At 41.0% G+C, this 17,361-nt stretch overlaps 2 protein-coding genes across 8 annotated transcripts in view; one reads left to right on the top strand and one right to left on the bottom strand.

Annotated features, from left to right (window-relative positions):
* The window catches only part of GCNT1 (glucosaminyl (N-acetyl) transferase 1), a 197,354-nt gene extending 194,243 nt beyond the window's left edge, over positions 1-3,111 (top strand). For both annotated transcript variants that reach the window (XR_012332567.1, XR_012332569.1), the window contains one exon: positions 1,038-3,111. The gene's annotated coding sequence lies outside the window, so the exon portion shown is untranslated. The remainder of the gene's footprint in view (positions 1-1,037) is intronic.
* Positions 1-17,361, bottom strand: part of PRUNE2 (prune homolog 2 with BCH domain) — a 375,414-nt gene that overhangs the window by 36,616 nt on the left and 321,437 nt on the right. For all 6 annotated transcript variants that reach the window (XM_073806228.1, XM_033858188.2, XM_073806229.1 and 3 more), the window contains 3 exons: positions 13,652-13,731; positions 11,537-11,737; positions 1,057-1,230 (listed from right to left, as the gene is read on the bottom strand). In XM_073806228.1, coding sequence (XP_073662329.1) covers positions 1,057-1,230; positions 11,537-11,737; positions 13,652-13,731 — 455 coding nt within the window. The remainder of the gene's footprint in view (positions 1-1,056; positions 1,231-11,536; positions 11,738-13,651; positions 13,732-17,361) is intronic.

The raw sequence follows: 17,361 nt of genomic DNA on the forward strand, positions 1-17,361 counted from the left end.
AAAGGAAGGTCAGGGCCGGGGACACCTATGGGCATTTTCCTTCACTACCATGGGTGGGGGCCCTGGGGGGTCCCGATACTTCCATGGAGGTAGCAATGCATGGGGAAAATCTGTGGTGAAGGGAAGTTGGAGGGAAAAGGCAAAACATCCTTCTGCTTGTTAGAAAACCAAAGCTCCGGGTTTAATGCAGCGCCAAGGCACTTATTTCCCTGTCCTCGATAAGGAAGGCAGAACAATTGCCTTGTCAGCTTACACTTTTCCCGGAAGAGCTGAGTGGTTAGGGTGGGGCGTCAGGACTGCAGGGAAGTTGTGCATGCAGCAGAAAAAGCCAAAAAGCCATTTGTGGATTCTGAAGTTGACAACGTTCAATGTGTCGCTTGAGCTCATGTGAGTTTTTTGTGAGTCCCAAATTAATCAAGGCTCCTGGAGCTCCAAGAAAGCAGTGAAAATACAAAAGAGCCTTTTCTCTCCCTTGTCCCTTATGAAACAGGTGGAGATCTTGGCTGGAGTGGGCTGTTGTCATAGATGTGTCCATTACATCTATGCCTGTGTCATAGGCGTAGATGTAATGGAGTTTATAGAAAAGCAAACTTCAACTAGGGAGAAAAAAAGGACCAGGCTAAGACTAAAAAGATTTCCTAAAGCTTCTGAAGAGGATTGCAAGGATTGGTCTGGAATTAAAAGCACCTCTTACTGCAGGCCATGTAGAAAACAGACTTGAAAACAATTCAGTTAAACCCTACAACATATGAATTCCAAACACACTATTAAATTGGACGACTATGGCTTTCAAGAAATTTGCCCAGAAGATGACAGCTATCAGGTATGCAGTGCGAAAGGCATTTTTCACATTGGAAAGTTACTTTTGCATAGTAAGCTTTCCAGTGTTCATTGAATTGAGTATGAAATAATACGCTCAGCTCTACAGTGCCCTGAACGTTGACTGCCTAATAGGGTCTTGGGACGTCATGCTGCAGAGAACCCTAGTTTTGTTTTCTTATAATAACTGTATGGCCGCCCCGCTGCTTGCTTCCCAGGTTTGCAGAGCTCACCTACCTCCATGAGAAATGACTCTCCTGTAGGGCTCGATGACCTTCATGTCAATCCGCTGCTCCTGTTCTCCAATCACCACGGTCCTCCACAGCCGGTTGTCCTCTCGCTCCTCTTCTGCCGTATATTCCGGAATAGACTCTGACTCTTGGCCAGAATCTTTGTTGGCTGTGTGATCCTCTGGAAATGAAGCATAGAGCAGGGATAAAGAAGAAAGACCTCCACAGGTGAGGCAGTTCAGCAACTAGCGACCTCCTGGCAGAGTCAACCCGAGCTCCCTGTTCTGTACAACTATGATAGAGCTTGACACCATCCTGATCACATAAAGGACACTCAGTGAAGTCTTATTGATTGACTGACTGAACAACTAATCCATTGTGAAGGCCAGGCGGAGGGTGGGGATAGGAAAAGAGCTAGAGCTGTCTTGTGTCTGTAGTGGTCCAAGGGGGCATAGGCTGGTGCTAACTCATCCTTGATCATATAAGTTGTAGACTGCACGTCTTTCTGATGGGGTGAAAGGCTAGTCATCAGGCCCTATCTTCCTTGCGCCACATTTCTTGGTGTATCCTGAGTGCTCAGAGTGTTTTGGGGGCCCTCAGCTCAGTATCTTGACGATACCGCCAGCCTAGACCCCCACTCGAAGACTCTTACAGTGGGGTTGAATCCCCTTCTCTACTGGGAGTGCATCTGGACATTAATTCGATATTACTTCCTATACATTTTTCAAAATATGCTACACAAAGGTTTTACAGTAAGTGAGAAACAACCTCGTAGACCAGAAGTGCTCCAAGGCCAAAAATTCACAAGACTCTTACTTGCGGGTGCCCAAGGCAATGAAAAAGCCCACTGAGCATTCTTGGGGGAGAAATTTACTACCCATTCTTGTGCATCAAGAAAAAAGCAACCATATTCAGTTTTCTTAAAAGAATAAGCAACAATTGTTTCCATTTTTACTTCAAGTACTAGTAGAATTTAACAGTGGTTATTCTATGTATGTTTAAGTGACTTGGAAGAAAGGATTGTTTACAGATATCACAATAATGCTTTCAGATGTTATCATTAAGTTTCCATTTCATGAGAAATTACCTTTGATTTATACTCCACTTGTAATACCAATGCAAAAACTCTGAAGTAACTACCTCAGGTCACAGAGTTAGGAAGCAAATACAATCAGACCCTTACCTTTTCTACCCTTCTAAGCTATCACATTGTACCTTGAATGTGTAACTGTCTCATTCTCATTTATTTTACTATAAGGCAGTGAGTTCCTTGGGCTAAGAAATTGTGCCAGAATCATCTTTAATATCTGCCTCCACCAACCCACTCAACACTTAGCTTGAAACCCTGCACAGAGCCCTCAGTGAAACTTGGGAGGGTGAGTGGATAAATAAAGCTTGGACAAGTTCCTGGAAGTATAGGTAATCTGTAAGGGAGCCACCACAGAGCCATTATGTTCCAGAAGATCCCGCAAGACAAATTCAAACGTGTGTAATTACCTGTGACTTAGAATAGCAAAATGGAGTCCAGCTGGGAAGCAATCCTAGCCTTTTATGCCAACACCAACAGCTACTACCACCTGCAGAGCCTTGCAATCACTCTGGCTTTCTCTGCATTCCCACCAGCGCTTGCAGCTTACTCAGGACGGGAAAGCAGCAACCTTGGTTTCAGATCAAGCACTGTGTCACTTATGCAAATCCATCCATCTGCCCTGGGCTCCCTTTCTGGGATCCCTTCCTGCTTCTCCCTTCCCACGTGGGGTAGGACCCTCAGATGCTCCTCTCCGCTCCCTTACCAGGACCCTGTTTTCCCACTGGGCTCTGATGCGGGTTTGTCTTCTGAGGTTCTTGTACACACCTGCTCTTCTCTGCAATGTACTCACCATCCACCAACCCCTCTTCACCCTGTCTGGGACTTTCTGGCCTGCTCTACGTTGACCCTGGTGATCTGTGTGGGGTTGTTTTGTTTTCTGCATGCTTTAATTGAGGCTACTTTGTTAAAAAAAATTTTTTTTTTTTGTATACTCTGTTCTCTTTGTTATAAAAATAAAACACGTTAATAAAAGTACAAGCAATACAGAAATTATTGGGTGGGGGCTAGCGGTGCGATGGATAGCACATCTGACTGCGGATCAGAAGATGCCAGAAATTGTTCAGGGAAACAGCAAAAATCACCAATGCCTCTCTCACTCATTTTTGTTTGATATGTAGTTTTCTTTCTATACTCATGGGCACAAACATACTTTTTTTTTTCCCGGAAAGTATGATTAATCTCTATCTTCTGCATGTTCTGTATGTACTGTTCTACAATGTGCTTCCACCTAATAACACAGCATGGGCTTCTTTTCATCTCAGTGAATATAAACCCTGCTCATTTTTAAAAATAGCCCTAGAGTATTCAGTTCTACTGATGTCTTTCAGTTTATCAGTCCCATAGCAATGGAAATTTAGTTTTATTCTATTTTATGGGTTGTTGTTCCTTATAAAGAATTTGCTGCAATAAGTATCTCTGTAAAGGTGTCTTATCTCTTTTGTGCACATATTGCTATAGGTTACCTTTCTAGCAATGGAATGCTGGGTCAGAGGGTCTAAGCACTGAAAGGCTTTATGAGCATTTCTGGCCTTGAATATATCACACCAAAATATCTGAAAGTACCTATTTCCTCACACTATTAAAACCACTGGCGGGACTTCCCTGGTTGTACAGTGGTTAAGAATCTGCCTGCCAATGCAGGGGACATGGTTTCGAGCCCTGGTCCGGGAAGATCCCACATGCACGGAGCAACTAAGCCCATGCGCCACAACTACTGAGCCTGCACGCCACAACTACTGAGCCCACGTGCCACAACTACTGAAGCCCACGCATCTAGAGCCCGTGCTCCGTAACAAGAGAAGCCACCGCAATGAGAAGCCCATGTACCGCAACAATAGCCCCCGCTCGCCACAACTAGAGAAAGCCCCTGTGCAGCAATGAAGACCCAATGCAGCCAAAAATTTTAAAAATCAATAAATTTATTAAAAGAAAAACAACACTGGAGGTTATCGAAGTTTTTAATTGTTGAAAATTTAGGGTGAAACTTCTCTCTTTGTTGTTTTAATGTATATTAAATTATTAAAGAAGGTGAGAATTATTGTTTATTGGTTATTTATATTTCTCTTACTGACAGGGAGGCACCTGATAAATCCTTTGCCTATTGTGGTCCTTACTGATTTTTTGGAGTTCTTTATACAGAACTTTGTCATATACTGCAATTATTTTCCTGCCTTGTGCTTAGTTTTTGAATTTGTGATTTTTTCCCAAATAGAAATATATTTTTATATAGTTGAATCTATCAGTTTTTGTCTGTATGCTTTTTGCTTGTTGTATCATAGTAAGAAAGGACATTACACTCCTACCTTAAAAGTATGTCTACATGTACACAAACATTTTCCTACAGTTTACTTTTAAAAACAGCATTATTATTCAGTTTGGCATAGAAGTTTGAGACTGGCACATGTAAATTAGTGAAGTTAGAACACACCCTCTCACCACACACAAATATAAACTCAAAATGGCTTAAAGACTTAAACATAAGACATGACACCATAAAACTCCTAGAAGAGAACATAGGCAAAACATTCTGTGACATAAGTCATACCAATGTTTTCTTAGGTCAGTCCCCCAAGGCAGTAGAAATAAAAGCAAACAAATGGGGCCTAATCAAACTTACAAGCTTCTGCACACCAAAGGAAACCATAAACAAAAGACAACCTATAGAATGAGAGAAGACATTTGCAAATGATGCAACCGACATGGGCTTAATTTCCAAAATATACAAACAGCTCATACAACTCAACAACCAAAACACAAACAACCCAATCCAAAAATGGGCAGAAGACCTAAACAGACATTTCTCCAAAGAAGACATACAGATTGCCAACAAACACATGAAAGGATGCTCAACATCACTAATCATTAGAGAAATGCAAATCAAAACTACAGTGAGGTATCACCTCACACCAGTCAGAATGGCCATCATTAAAAAATCTACAAACAATAAATGCTGTAGAGGGTTTGGAGAAAAGGGAACCCTCCTACACTGTTGGTGGGAATGTAAGTTGGTGCAGCCACTGTGGAAAACAGTATGGAGCTTCCTCAGAAAACTAAAAATCGAGTTGCCATATGATCCAGCAATCCCACTCCTGGGCATAAATCCAGACAAAACTATAATTCAAAAAAGATACATGCACCCCTATGTTTATAGCAGCACTTTTCACTATAGCCAAGACATAGAAATAACCTAAACGTCCATCAACAGATGAATGGATAAAGAAGATGTGGTACTTATATACAATGGAATACTACTCGGCCATAAAAAAGAATGAAATAGTATCATTTGCAGCAACATGGATGTACCCGAAGATTCTCATACTAAGTGAAGTAAGTCAGAAAGAGAAATTCAAATACCGTACGATATCACCTATATGTGGAATCTTAAATACGACACAATGAAACTATCTGTGAAACAGAAACAGAATCACAGACATAGAGAACAGACTGGTGGTTGCCAAGGGGGAGAGGGGTCAGGGGAGGGATGGAGTGGGAGTTTGGGATTAGCAGATGCAAACTATGATATATAGGATGGATCAACAACAAGGTCATACTGTATAGCACAGAGAACTATATTCAATATCCTGTGATAAACCATAATGGAAAAGAATACAAAAAAAAGAATGTATATATATATGTATAACTGAATCACTTTGCTGTACAGCAGTAATTAACACAACATTGTAAATCAACTATACTTCAATAAAAAGAAGCTCGAGGCTGGACCTTTTTATCAAATGTTACTCCTAATGTTTCAGAGAAAGCATGGCCAAGTTGGTATGTCTCCTCCTTTTCCCACCTCTTCTGACTGATATAAATGAAATAAAGTTATATAAGAGCTAGGGGTTCAGTACATTGTCTTAAGGTGTTCAATTCTGGAAGTCAACAATCTAAGCTAGTAGGAAGTAAAAGTAGCTTTATTTTACTCCCTTTAATTAATGGATCTTCCCAAACTTAATAATTCTTCTGGGACTTCCCTGGTGGCGCAGTGGTTGAGAATCAGCCTGCCAATGCAGGGAACACAGGTTCAATTCCTGGTCTGGGAAGATCCCACATGCTGTGGAGCACCTAAGCCCGTGTGCCAGTACTACTGAGCCTGCCCTCTAGAGCCCGCAAGCCACAACTACTGAAGCCCGCACACCACAACCACTGAAGCCCGTGCGCCCTATAGCCTGTGGGCCACAACTCCTAAGCCCACGCACTGCAACTATTAAGCCCATGTGCCGCAATAGCTGAGCCCGCGTGACTAGAGCCCGAGCTCCACAACAAGAGAAGCCACCGCAATGAGAAGCCCGCCCACCACGAGGAAGAGCAGCTCCCGCTTGCCGCAACTAGAGAAAGACCGCGTGCAGCAACGAAGACCCAACGCAGCCAGAAATAAAATAAAAAATTTTAAATTAAATTTTAAAAATATGAGAAAACTACTTTAAAAAAAAAATTCTTCTGCTACAACTATAAATTACCGTCCTCCCATTGCTATCATTTTCTCACTATTTGCAAAATTTTCCGGTCTCATTTAACTCTCTATCCCCAGGCCCTCCAAATTTAATGTTTGGTCTCATGCTCTCTTCACTAAGAAATGCTTGATTTTCTTTGTCTCCTTTTCTGAATAACAGGCTTTTCTCCCTGGCGACTGTTGAAGTCAATTAAGCCGTGGTACACAGGGGAGAAGTCAACTTGAGCATTTTCTTTTGCCTTTGGTGAGAAGATTTAGTACACAGGCTCCTGAATATCCTGTGCTAACGGATCACGGTGGAGAGTCCACTGTTGGTGATCATACAGACTAACAAAAGATGAGGCAATGAGGCCAGCCATGGCCTCCAGCAGGGACATACATCTGTAAAGGGGACTAGCTTTCTATGTTGTGATCTTGCACTGATAATGGGAACAGTCTGAAAATGCCTTAAAAGACATTCATTATGTTTGAACTTTTTTTTTTTTTTTTTTTTAAGCCAAAGAGCCTCTTTACTTGTATTAAATGTTAGAAATCACTCCCAGGAAGAAAATGAGGTTAGGTATTATTCGTGACATATTTGATCACTAACATTAGGCATAATTGAATCCTGGACATGCTGTGTATTAATCTAGACTATTGATTTAGAGAACATTAGGTTGAATGTTACTAATTTCATTTGTAGGAGGAGTGCTTTCTAAATGACACTCATCGTTCAAGACATGTTTAGTATTATGCTAAATACCCAGAGATTTACAAACTAGCTTTGAATTTTCATTCCTAAGATACCTTTCATCGCTCCCTTTTATGTCACTTAGTATCCAATGTGGATTCAGGTTTGTTTGAGCCTGAAGTGTATATAGTTTTGGGGGGAGGGAGCTTTTTAAGGAAAATAATCTTTTCTTTTTTTTTTTTCTTCAAACTTTTACAAAAGCATGTAATGATGTGAACATATTTCTAGGGACCCTTCCTGACAGAACGAAGCTTAAGTTCAGCTTCATCTTTTGCCAGTATCACAAACTGAGAAAATTCTTTACTTTTTTCCTGTTGAAGTATAGTTCAGTACAGTTGGAAAGAGCATAGCCGGGGTTCAAACACGGGCTTTCTCCATCTTCTTTGCTATTGTTAGAGTCCTAGGTACGTCTTAGTCCCAGGCAACAAGAGTAACTTGCTCAATGGTCTTCCGACTTCCATTTTTTCATACACTCTGCCCCCCACCCCCGGGTTTGCACTTTTACTTGTTAGAGGAAAGACATCCTGTACCCAGCTAAGAAAGTCTTTAAAGTTCTTCAGGTGACAACAGGTACGTAGTTAATTTGAATGTGAAAACTCAGCATACAAAAATACAAGGAAAAAATCATCCTTTCATACCACATTATCATTATGGCATAAGGTTGCTTGTGGGTAAAACAGAATAAGCCTAACACTTGACTAGTTAATATGCAGAGTTAAAACAGGGAATTGATTTTATAAGCTGGTTGCCTGTAGGCTGTGAAAATAATGGAAGACTGCAGATAAGGAAGTTAAATGAAGTGACTATCTGATTATGTGGAAAAAATGTTAGGGCATCTTATTCACATAGGAAACTGTCTGTCATTAGGGGTTAGTTTTAGAAAAGATAGCTTAAACGAGGTCACTAAACATCGCTTAGCCTAGGAAGAAAAAATATAAGAGCACATAAGTGTTTCTTATAATGTTCTTATCAGAAATATTCAGGCTAAAATTCTCTATCATTTTTCCATTTCCCTTATGAAATGGCTTTGCTGAGACCTGAATTACGGTAAAAATAACTCTGCGGTTGGTTTGGAAAACAGAAATAGGTCATCATCAATTTTCTGACCTTTGGATATTTTTAAGTTTATAGGATTAGTATAATAAAGTATTAAAAGAAAAAAAAAGCTCAGATCTCCCTTAATATGAAAGACTGGCCTGTTAAATCCTTCACTATCTACATATTTCTGATATCTTTGGCACTTCTAAATATCAAAGGAAGTCAAGCCTTAATTATGTCGGTACTTTGAATGACATTTGGACACAATTATTAAAGAAAAAATAGCTTGGGAGGGAAGACTAATTTAACATCTTTTGATAGTGAGCTTCAGAAATTTTCCATAAGCAAAATCACACTGTGGGCAAATAACCTGGCAGCAATGTTTGGTGATCATCAACTGAATAAAACAGGCAAATGGTGTAAACATCCTTCAAGCACTTGAGAAATTAAGGGCCCTCAAGTCACCGCAAAATGGCTGGATAAAAGGGAATGTAGATGTGAGGCTGGGTCACCAGGCTCGACTGCAGGTGCGCTAGCCTAACCTAGCAAAAGATCCTCCTGTTCACTGTCAGTATATTTATGGAGAGAGCATGGCCCAGGAGTCGGGGACAACAACTCAGGTTTTGAATGCTGGCTCTGACGTTTACTGGCTGTGTGACCTTAGGTGAATTGCTTAACCTCTGGGGGTAACATAATACCTATTCATAGATGTGACGTGAGCATTAATATAGTTAATATTTATAACGCACCTAGCACAGATCCTGGCACACAGTAAGCACTGTGAAAAGTGTTCATTAAATAAAATTAATTACTGACCAAACACTCTTGAAAGCCTGTGCCTTAAAAACTCCAATCTTGTTTAGAATGTATATGCCTAGTTCGGAATGCTCACACAACAAACAAGAAAACCATGCAGCTTTCCAAACATTAATTTCGTACTTTGGGACGCTAATGTATTCTCTCTCTATAGTCAGTTATCTATATCTGCATGTTTATAAAATATAGCTATTCAGAGGCACTTTGTGTTTTCAGTGTTTAATGTTGTTGTTTTTAAAACAGTGTCTGAACATACATCTTTCATATGAAAATCAAGGTGGACTTAAAATTCAACTTACATTAAAATTCTCTCCTTTGAGTTTAAGACCTAAAAGCAGGGTTGTGGCTGTTAATCTGGTTCTTTCAGCATAACTGTGTCGACTAAATAAAAAGAACTGTGTCAGCAAGTGGCAGCTTTAATTACCAGTTTGCTCAGCCACCACCACTTTGCTTGACAGTTTTACTATTTATAAAAAGAAAAGGTTCAGATGTAGTGTGACACAACTCTCCAGGGCAACAGAAAAGCACAGGGGGAGGAGAGGGAGGGGCGAGCAGGGTCCTGCCACAGCTGTCTTCTCTGGGATTTTAAGTTAATGCTTGATTTTTACACTTGAAGATCTATTAGCAGAAGAAGGGCTGGGAGAGCTGGGGTCAGCTGGAAAGGATGGAGTAGCTGGGGAAGAGTGACTGAGATGGCAGAAAAGAATATGAATTCAAGACCTTTCACCTCCTATTTGTGTATTTCAACCTACAGGGTCAAATATCCTGATAACTATAAAAATCCAAAAACATGATAAAAATGCAATATAAAATCTCTACTTAAACACGATCATCTGTAATACAAGTAGTTTAGCCACTTCCTGTTTTCTTAGCTTGAGGAAATAAAGCTTTACACTCTGTGAAGGCAGGGTCTGAATCTATGCTGGTTGTGGTTATAGCCCTGGTTGCTCAATGACCATTGGTTGACTTAAGTAATTTGATGATGCAAGTAATTTGATGATGACTCTCCTAATTTCATAACTATGTTCTTCTATGAAAGAAACTGCTGGAATCAGTATAGCTCTAAATAAGTCAGGGCATCATTCAATTGTGGTATTTCTTTTTTAATCATTTTCAAAGTGTATCAAAGCAGTAGCTGTAGCCAGGATTCTCTTACTTTCAAATTCAAATACTACAAAGTCAGAGAATGCCACCCTGTAAAACTGAAACTACATGATGCCATTTTTTAAAGCAAGTGCTTTGTATCTGTATATATTTCTTAAACGCAATTTCATTGAGCAAGAGAAAGAACTAAAATAAGACTGGTAATCATATCAGGAGTGCCAGTGTTTGATCCAACAGCTTTTCATTTTCTCCCTTTTTTTTTTTTTTTGCGGTACGCAGGCCTCTCACTGTCGTGGCCTCTCCCGCTGCGGAGCGCAGGCTCAGCGGCCATGGCTCACGAGCCCAGCCGCTCCGCGGCATGTGGGACCTTCCCGGACCGGGGCACGAACCCGTGTCCCCTGCATCGGCAGGCGGACTCTCAACCACTGCGCCACCAGGGAAGCCCCAATTTTCTTCCTTTTTATTTTTCCCCCAGCACACCCTGTCCCATCCCTCCTTCCTTCCTGCTTTATTGGGGATATAGCACTAAACATAAGAAAGTCCCTGACCTTGTGGAGCAGACATTCTAGTGGGAAGAGAAAGAAAATAGAGATGCAAGCAAATAGTTAAATGATACGATTTCAATTAGTGTGACACATGGAAAATAAAGTGAATACTGGGATAGAGAGTGACTAGGTGGTGGTGTGGGGAATGCCTTTGATTACAGAGGTCAGGGAAGGCCTCTGAGAAGATGACATCTGATTAAGTTCTGAATAAAGAGAAGGAGCCACCCAGGTAGGATCTGTGGGCAAGAACATTCCAGACAGTGGGAGCTTGTACAGAGAAACCGGTAAGCTCTAATTTTTCCACCTCTAATTTTATCTTCTAGATTAAATTCTCTTTCTCTGCAAACCCAGTCCCAGTTTTCTCATAACACAGCATGTAACATGGCCCTACATGTAACACTTGTAACACAGCACGTAACATGGCCCTACAACCCCAGCCAAGCACAAGGCCTGGCATAAAGTCGGGGTTTAACAAAGGAGTGATGGCTATGTATGACCTCTGTGAGCCATACCTGTTCTGTCAAGCTCTAAACCGTCAATCATGTCCACCTATGACCTGAGATACAAACAGAAGCTTCTAGAAATCACAGAAAAGAGCCACCAGCAACACAATGAGAGGTTTGTTCCTAAAGCCACCTAGATGACATTAGATAAGATTAGATAATCTTTCACTTTTCACTTAACTTTGGCCTTGCCAACTTGGCCACTTACCATGCCCAGTGTACTCAAAAGAATCTGCTTCATCAGGGGTGTCGAGTTCATCCACATTGATATCAATTTCGTCTGGACTGTCCAAGTTATCATCAGAGAGAACAGACCCTTCACTCTGATCCAGAGACAGATTGATATTTGGGGCTGTGAGTTTGATTCTCTGAGGATGACTGCCATTAAGATCCAGAGAATTAGGAGGTTCTAAAGAAGATAAAGAGCAACATTATTAGACCATACACACGGCTGCCAACAGTGGGTGTGGGCCCCAGTGAAAAACAGTTTTAAGGCCTTTCAGCAAAGGCACACCTGCTAAAAGTCCTCATGTGGGATTTAGACCCCACTCTTGGCCAGCAGGCCTCAGTACTGGCTCGCCCCGGCTACATCAGCCCTGGCCATGCAGAAATAGGAAGTGGGAGCAGAGATCTAGTTTTTAGAACTGCCCTGTTCAGGTTTGAGAACTTGACATTGATACACTACTGAATCAAATTTTTTATGATGCATATTACTTAAGAAAAACAGTTAAGCTTTACACATAACTTATAGTGATTCATGGAGACGTTATTCCTCTGAAATGGAGGATACAAACTTTATCTGTAATGTTTACAGACAACCCAAAATACGTCTCTTTAGTTCCTGACATCTCTGTTGTGAACTTTCTTTGGCTTTTTTTTTTTTTTTGTAATAAAACTGAGGTACCCTCCCAGATTACATTCCTGGATCAAGCACTCATTAATTCTTATGCCAATATGGCTTGACATTGGTTCCTGTACCGTAGTGATAGTCTCCTCGTGTAAGGCTCATGGAATTAGCTCCCACTCTTTCACTGTAATATGCATCTTGCTGTTTAAGAGCCTTTCACTTAACAGAAGCAGAGCTGGAGAAGTCATTTTTAACCAAGTTGATCCCAACTAAACAATGTTAGAGAGATACCTTAACAAAACAATTTCAGGATTCCCTATCACAAAATGTTTTGAAGGCCATCTGGTATACCCATCAATTCTGGAATTCTAACTCTAGTCTTGTCTCTTGTCCTAAGGAAGCTGACACTGTTTCTTTGTCATTAAGATTTTTTTTTTTCTGTCTAGACAACACCTAAACTGTGTTCCATGTAATGTTTTTATGTATTACTTGAAAAAATGTTTCTATTGATCCGTCAGTTTGTAAAACATTGGGTTTCCATATTACAGGGATTCTCAGAGCTGTGCTGTCCAAAAGAAATTTTTTGTGATGGTAGAAATGTTATGTATATAACATTTTGGGGGGTTTTTGGGCCACGCCACGTGGCTTGTGTGATCTTAGTTCCCCGACCAGGGATCGAACCTGGGCCCCCTGCAGCGGAAGTGCAGATTTCTAACCACTGGACTGCCAGGGAATTCCCACAATTCACGTGAATTGTGGACCTTGAAGAGTGGAGCAGATGTACGGTGGCTACCATGCTTATTCGGCCATAGAACACTTAAGAATAGTTATGTCACATGATTAGTACTTTGAAGAATGCACTTTAAATACTCGGACAGAAATAAAAAATTGACTCCCTTCTTTCTCAATTCTAGGCTTGACTGATAATGTCAGGGTTCAGGATCTTGGTATGATCCTGTAGCTGGTACAGTGCAAAGGAGTGAACCTAGTACAGAGTGAGAGTCATACAGGTTGCCACTGAAATTTTTTAATTCCTTTTTGTATATGCCTTGGGTTGTAAAGCGTAGTTTGGGGTTTTTTGTTTGTTTTTCCTTTTTAATAATCAGGATACTGAGCATCCTTAATATTAAATCGCTAATTTTTAATATTCTCACACTTATGTATAAATTTGGGGAACTTAGATGTTAGAATTTGGTATTATGATAAACAGCAGCCAGTTATCACAGGAACTGAAAACATTGGCAGATCCAGGCACGGCCCAGTAGATAAAGGGTGGCCCACACTAGGTGATGATTCAAGTCAGCTCTGAAATTAACCACATCAAGCCTAACACCTTCCTCACACATATTTTTTTCCTCTCTTCACTTTTATCACTGATATCACAAGTTGGATGCACAGGAAATGGTTTTCTCACTGAATAATGAACACGTTTGGATATAGAACACTGCTGAAGAAAATGAATGAACGCTTTCTCACCAGGCCTCATGTCTGCCGCACTGGGACTCAGCATTCCCTCCTCAAAGGGGATGTCCATGCCCACATCCTCTAACAGTAATCTGAAAAAACAAACAAACAAACACAAAGCAAAGAGTGTAAAAAATTGTGTGGGATTTAATTTTCTTTGAAAAGGAAACCCAGAGATTCCAGGATGGCATTTTCAATAAACCAAGTATGTGTACTGAATCCATTGTAAGTGGCCCTAAATTAGAATACAGACTTTCTGCAGTTACTGTGAATGAGAACCACGGACTCGGAGTTTACTCTGTGCACAGAGTGAGTCACTTCTTCTGCCAGTTCTCATAAGTAAACACACCTCGAGTAAGAAATTCAGAAACAGGAGAAGCAAATAACTAATAAAATATACTTAAGGGGACATTTAATTTTTTTTCAACAAGGGATACAATATATATGCTTTGGAGTAAGTACAGACCTGACTTTGTATATATCTCTTCCTCTGTAAATTTGAGCATATTACCTAAACTGCGTGGACAGAGGAAAGCGTACTCTGCTGATCTGTTTGTAAAACAGGGATATACCACCTACCTCACTGAGTTGTTGAAAGATTAAGCAATGAATGTAAAGTGCCCAACATTCCTGAGAAGGTGCCAACTGATGTTATTTTCCTTCCTTCTTTGAATATTTAAAGATTCATTGTGAAATATAAGTTGGTGAAGATGGTTCTGGTCATGAGTTACCATCTTTTCTCCCTAATCAGTGTTGAACCCGGGACTGTTGAACCCAGGACTTACCCACTTGGTAAGACTAGCGGAAGGGAACAGACAAATACTGGAGGAAACTGTGGCAAATCTATATGCTGTTGTAGGAAGCTGATCACTGTTCACAGTAAATTCCCCTTGACTTATTTTTATCTCCTGACCCTCGTTCAGTACATCCCCATTTATCATGATAATATATATATATATATATATTTAACATCTTTATTGGAGTATAATTGCTTTACAATGGTATGTTAGTTTCTGCTGTATAACAAAGTGAATCAGCTATACATATACATATACGCCCATATCCCCTCCCTCTTGCGTCTCCCTCCCACCCTCCCTACGATAATATATTTTTCTTCGTGGTGGCTTCCATGTAATTTTACTCATCTAGGGTGAATACCTCTGATGTAGACACTAATCTAAATTTAAACATGATAAACCTTAGTGTTAAAGTTCTAAATTTAATCCCTCCCTCCCTCTCTTACTGCGACTCCTCTCCACCTCAATCTGGGTCTACCAAACATTTGGAGTTTGCTTACCTGGATGATCAGTTTCTTCAGGATTCAAGTTAAACCCCTTATTGTTAACAAAGTCTATGACGTAAACAAAATCCTGTGTCTGTAGTGATAACTGTGCTTGCTTCATTTATTCAGCAAATATGTATCGAGTGTCTACTCTGTGCTAAGGATGTAGAAGAATGAAACAGACCAGCCTCATGCTTGTGGTGAAGATGGGATGATGGAGTTAAAATAATGAGGGGCTTCCCTGGTGGCGCAGAGGTTGAGAGTCCGCCTGCCGATGCAGGGGATGTGGGTTCGTGCCCCGGTCCGGGAAGATCCCACATGCTGCGGAGCGGCTGGGCCCTTGAGCCATGGCCGCTGAGCCTGTGCGTCCAGAGCCTGTGCTCCACAACGGGAGAGGCCACAGCAGTGAGAGGCCCGCGTACAGCAAAAAAATAAAAAATAATAATAAAAAATAATAATGAGGACTGTCACCAGCAATTCAGCACTGCTCCCCTGAGAGAAGTAAATGCCTGTGTCCTTACCCGTCAACCCCACAGACCCCTTCAAAAACACAACCCCAGGGAGTTTCTTTCTCCATACACTTGTTGTGGCTTCTGCCCTATATGTTCTCTGAAATGAGTCCTGCACCCTAGTCGAAAAACAGTGAGCAAGGGGTCAGCCTGTGAGTCAAAGGCAATAAGCGTATTGGCAGGAACAAGATAACCCTTGCCAGAGACGCACCGCATGGGGTGCAGCAAACCAGACTGTCCAGCAATGGAGGTGGGGTGGTAGGCAAAGAGAAGGCCTGCTCTAGGCCCCAGTTTGAAAGTCCTGGGACCCAGAGGGATAGCTGTCTAGGTTTCCCATGCTGTTGCGGTTTTTCAAATCTCCTTACAATGACCCCTCGTCATCTGAAGTGATCTGTGTGCGTTCTCTTTGACATCAACCCTGTAGTACCTGTAAAGTAGCAAAATGCTGCTGTTGAGAGCAGCTAGATTCAAATCTTAGCTCTACCCCTTACTGTGTGTCATATGGCAAGTTACTTAATCTTTCTGTGCCTCCATTTCCTCTCCAATAAAAGAGAGACTGTGCAATGCCTGAAAAGAACACTGAAAGAAACGAATGTTATCTGCTTTATTGTAGTTCTTTTTGCTATTATAATTGCCTTCTCCATTAGCCTTGAAGCTTCATGAGGACAGAAACCATGTCTGTCTTCTTTACTATTACATCTCCAGCACCTGGTAGAAATAAATACCCGATAAATATGTGTTGGATTGAATTATTGAACTTGAAATCCCCTAAATGCACATGTACATTATTTTCTCTAGTTGCCTATGAGTCAACCTAAAAAAAAAAAAAAATGACATCATACCTACTTGCTTCAGAGAGCACATAAGGGTGCTGGCCTTAGCTCCAAGATAAATATGAAGGGTTTAAAAATAGACAGATAGTATCCATCTTAAAATTTTGTAGGTTTTGTTGATGTTTGTGAGTTATAGGCAACATCATGGAATAACTGAAAGGGTCCTGGATATGAGGTTATAGTCCTGGGTTACAGTTCTACGGTTAGTACTGACAAGCTCTGAGAAAATTAGCTGACTGTCTTTGTGATTTTAAATGAAGCTAATGAATACAGAATATTACAGTGACTGTGGAGAATAAACAATAACTAGAATACATGAGAAAATACTCTGGAAATTATAAGGCATTCACTAAGTGTAAGGTATTGTGTTCCCTCATTTTAAACATAATAGCAGGATCAGTGATTTAACAGAAGTCTGTGTCATGGTTGGACAAAACATATATTAAGGTTATTAAAATTGGGGTTTCAGCCTCGGTAAGGGAAAATTTCAGTGCTGCACAAATCTCCGCAGAGCCTATAAGTGCCCTGGACTCACTGAAGTTAGTAAATAGAGCCTTTGTCTCTCAGCGCCCCTTTACGGCACAGAGACGCAGTTAAGAAAGTGCTAGAAAACCAGAGGCGGCATACCTGAGGGAAAAGAGAAGCTGAAGCTGTGACCAGGCAGTGATCGGAAGAGAGGGACTCACAAATCCACAGATATTACAGAAGGCCGTGGGGAGTTTTTAGGAAACCCCAGGGACAGAGAAGGAACGCTGCACCAGAACAGCCCAGAGGCAAACCTGGCAGAAACCCAAGTTGTGCTCACTGTAAATACTTCAACCACATTCATACATTAGGTCTATAAATATTTGTAGAAATGAAGTGGCCAGAGTAGTTGGCGATGGGACTGCATGGAGTTTTACCAATGGGAATGGAAGCCTCTTGGGATCTGTTAGGTAACAAATCAGTCCATAGTGAAGGTTAAGTATTTTACCTTACCCAACCGTAGTCACTACCTAATTAGGGGTTTTCTCTGTACGGAAGGGAGCTACCCAACAGGCTGGGGGTGTTATAAACACTGAGTCTGACTCTACTATTGCTGACCTCCCCAACAGATGC

Source organism: Tursiops truncatus, chromosome 6, assembly GCF_011762595.2.
Source record: "Tursiops truncatus isolate mTurTru1 chromosome 6, mTurTru1.mat.Y, whole genome shotgun sequence".
Lineage (NCBI taxonomy): Eukaryota > Metazoa > Chordata > Mammalia > Artiodactyla > Delphinidae > Tursiops > Tursiops truncatus.